Here is a 4,147-nt window from a genome sequence, read left to right on the forward strand (position 1 = left end):
GTAATTTCTTTTTAATTTACCACCAAGGTGTATATTGTAGTTTTGCGATTGGTTTGGCAAACCCTTTGTCTAAATTCTCCAGAGTAGTCACTTTCATTCCTTTTCGACTCCCTAAAAGAAAAGGTCTATCTAAGCACTTGTCCTTTCAGGCTCATTAAAAGTCGAAGGCGACTAGAGTCATCTTTAGCTTTTTCTCGACTTGTTAAAACTAAAAAAGAAAAGTTGCATTTAAAGTGTCGTTAAAATTAATTGACCACGAATAACACCCCTTTTCCTTAGTTGATATTAGGTTGGAAAATATGGCGACAAATCCAGAGTCCACCAATCCAGGAATCCCTTTTCATGGAAATCCTAGTCCTTTTCCTTCTTTCGGAAATATTGGTGCTCCTTATATGGCTACATTGTCCCTTCTAAGATTTACCATTGGCCTACCAGTATGGCTATTTTCAACCTCTTTGGTTCAAAATTTCGTGATTTCTCCGCAGTTGAGTACACCTACAACTGGACAAAATCAACATCTAGTTGATCCTAGAGTTGACCCTTTGCCTTCTTCCTCGGTTGTTTCTTCCTCCCCTTCTTCCTCTTCGCCTGATGAAAGTATTGGTACTAGTAACTAGGTAGCTAAGAAGAAGAAGAAGAAGAAGAAGCAAATTCAGCAGAGGGGCAACCAAGCAGTCATTTCTTTGAATGCAACTACTGATGAGAAACCATCCATTAAGCCACAAAGTTTGATATCCATGCATAATTTGTGCGGGAGACCATCTTCATCGAAATTGTCCTTACATTCCTCAGATCTTGGAAGAATGGTCTTCCCATTCACACCATCCCGTGTCATCAACCTCTAGAGATCATGTTGGTAACACACCATCAACTAGTGATAGCCAAAAACTACACCTGGGAATTGTCGCCATAGTTTATGACCTATTATAGATTCTAATCTCCTTAAGTAAGTTGTGTAGTTTCCTTCGTCCCACTTTGCATCATTATAGTGTTGTCCCTACCCTTTCACAACCATAGATTTTTCACTGAACTGGCAAATCTATGATCTGCAACAGTGATGTACCTACTTGAGTGTTAGCATCCTCACATAAAGTGTGGATGAAATCTTATTATACATGAGTAGATTCTCATGGCGATAGGGTGGCCATGCAAGCCGCCAGGTGGGGGAAGCTTGCATACCCTCATTAAACTTGACCTCATTCATTGTGGGCTCATCGTGCATTTGATAGGCACCATCCATGGGGAGATTTTCACACAATAGAATAATTGGTTTAGCATTCATCCTCTTTCGCATAAATAAAGATAAGATGTAAATTATTTTCTATTTACTTATATTGTTAGGTGAAAATTATTATGTAATATTTATGTTGATAGATGTTTTTTCTATTGAAAATAGGGCCCTAGATGAAGAGCTTAGGATAATGAAATTTGTTATTTAGAATGAATATATATATATATATATATATATATATAATTAATTTTAATATTGAATTCTATATATATCTATATATATATATATATATATAAGAGAGAGATTACTATTGAATTCTTTAATTTCATAATTAAGTTCATAAATGTTCCTTTTTAAAAACCCAATGGTAGATGAAAATTTTCACAAATAAAATGTTAGACAAAATATTTAAAATGAACCAGATTCATTATTGAGAAAACATATTTGTAACTATTATTAAATTGAAGTAAAAAAGTCAATGATTTAATTCAATCACAATTGCTAATCCTTATCTAAAAATTTAAAATGAATGAGATTCATGATTTGAAAATATATATTTGTAATTTTTATTAAATTGAAAACTCAAATTTAATTATCTAATAATTTTTATTTTACAATTTAAACTTATTCAGATTCCATCTCATGTAAGATTTCAACCATTCTTTATCCCTCTAAATATGATTTTAGATGAATGTATATATGTTGGGTATTTTATTATATTTTAGAATTCTATTTATATTTGAATTTTTTTTATAAGATGAGAATTTTCTATATAGTAAATCAAATTTCTTATTGTTATATAATCTAAACGTTTATTGCTTTAATACGTTGAAATACAAAGGGAGAATACAATAATGAGAATGAGAATAAGGAGGAGAAGGAGAATACAATGCGAATGGGAATGGGAATGGGAATAAGAATAAGAATACTAAGGAGGAGAGGAGAAACTCTGAGGATACTTGTATTTAAGAAAGCATTCGTAGCAAATATTAGGATTGAACGAATGAGAAAGCACGTCTCATCTACTTGGGGAGGAAACCTGTCTTCCATGGTGATTCAATCAATCACTGCAGCGGCGGCAGCGGAACGCTCTTGAGGACGACGGTTTCGACGGTGAGACCCGGCCCGAATCCAAACAGAACTCCCACATCCAATCCCTCTCCGGTTGTGGAACACCCACTCTGCAGAGAGGACTTCCTTAACTCGTCCAAGATGAAAAGCACGCAGGCGCTCGACATGTTTCCGTATTCGCTCAGTACTTGCCTCGTTGCTCTCAGTTTCTTGGGATCCAGATTCAGCTTTGCCTCCACCTGATCCAGAATGGCAGGGCCTCCTGGGTGGGCGATCCAGAATAATTGGTTCCAGTCGGAGATTCCGAAGTGCTGGAAGGCGTCCACCAGACTCTTTTCTATGTTGTTGGAGATGAGCCCCGGAACGTCTTTGAGAAGGTGGAAGGTAAGGCCCGCCTCTCTCAGGTGGCCGTCGATGGCTCCGCCGCTGTCGGGAAGAATGGTCTGTGCAGTCCACAGCAGCTCGAAACAGGGCTTCTCCACTTCCGTGATGGGATCGGCTCCCACAATGAGTGCAGATGCACCGTCGCCGAAGAGAGCTTGGCCGACCATGCTGTCGAGGTGAGTGTCGGAGGGGCCACGGAAGGTAACGGCCGTGATTTCGCTACAGACGACCAGAACCCGAGCTCCCCGGTTGTTCTCTGCCAGATCTTTAGCGACACGGAGAACCGTGCCTCCAGCGAAGCAGCCCTGTTGGTAAAGCATGACTCTCTTAACGCTGGAGCGGAGACCCAGAAGCTTTGTTAGCTGATAGTCGGCTCCGGGCATATCGACGCCACTGGTAGTGCAGAAAATGACATGAGTGATCTTGGATTTGGGCTGACCCCATTCCTTGATGGCCTTGGCGGCCGCTTCTTTTCCAAGCTTGGGCACCTCCACCACAACCATGTCCTGCCGTGCGTCCAAAGACGTCGCCATGTAGTCGCATAGATTGGGATTCGCCTTCAGAATCTCCTCAGTCAAGTACATATATCTCTTTTTTATTCCCGATTTGTCGCCTGCAAGCAACAGATGATGACAAGATTATAAACATATTAATTCTGATCATCGCATTCGCATATGATTTAGACGACTGAGTTTGAGATTCGATGGGATTTAGTTCTTACACATTCGCTGGAATTTGTGCTTGAGCTCTGTCATATGCTCGCTGTTGGTGATGCGGAAGTAGTAATCGGGGTAACTGCTCTGGTCGACTGCATTAGGGGGATTGGCAGTGCCGATAGCGAGGATGGTGGCGGGGCCATCTGCTCTCTGAGCCTTCCTGAATGCCTCTAAATCCAAATCCAAACTCCCAGGCATGCTTGCTCGCTCGCTCGCTGTGATCGATGTTGTAATAAGCAGCAAAGAAGTTTATGGGATGCCGCAGGCGCTTACTTGCTTACGTGAATGGATTGTTGAAGGAAGTGAGTATGAAGAAGTTATTATATAGCGCGAGGTCGAGCAAGCACGTGGCATGACCCCAACTGCCTTGCCAAGTAAGGAATAAGCAAAGAAAGGAAGATGGAGAGAATTCATGTGCGGGTTAAGGTGCGAATGTAATGCGTGTGCCAGGAGAGTTGCATGGTGAAAGATGCACGCGCCTTGCCGTGTCACCGGGGGATACATCATACGGGTCAGAGAAGGCAAGAAAGTAGAGTAGACTCGGACTCGATGTCCATTCTCCTCCAACGTTCTCTCGCTCTCGCTATCGTTGTCGCTGTCGCGATGCATACATTGACGTACGACGTTTTAGTAGTAACCTGCAAATTGGGCGCTTCTCTTACTCTCGATAGAGTATAACCTGCACATAGTGCGCTCCTCTTAACTAAATTCTAATTTTTGCGGCGTCGTGACAACATTTCCACAT

At 41.2% G+C, this 4,147-nt stretch overlaps 1 protein-coding gene across 1 annotated transcript; it reads right to left on the reverse strand.

Moving 5' to 3' along the window:
- Window positions 1-2,042: 2,042 nt before the first annotated feature.
- Window positions 2,043-3,680, reverse strand: LOC149190230 (chalcone synthase-like). Its single transcript, XM_089413376.1, has 2 exons — window positions 3,408-3,680; window positions 2,043-3,299 (listed from the first exon to the last, which is right to left on the reverse strand). The coding sequence occupies exons 1-2, from the start codon at window positions 3,598-3,600 to the stop codon at window positions 2,296-2,298; spliced, it is 1,197 nt and encodes a 398-aa protein (XP_089269502.1). The 5' UTR covers window positions 3,601-3,680; the 3' UTR covers window positions 2,043-2,295.
- Between the last annotated feature and the right edge of the window lie 467 nt (window positions 3,681-4,147).

Source organism: Pinus tabuliformis, chromosome 3_1 (assembly GCF_031772625.1).
Source record: "Pinus tabuliformis cultivar Carrire ecotype Pingquan chromosome 3_1, CPIR1, whole genome shotgun sequence".
Taxonomy (NCBI): domain Eukaryota; kingdom Viridiplantae; phylum Streptophyta; class Pinopsida; order Pinales; family Pinaceae; genus Pinus; species Pinus tabuliformis.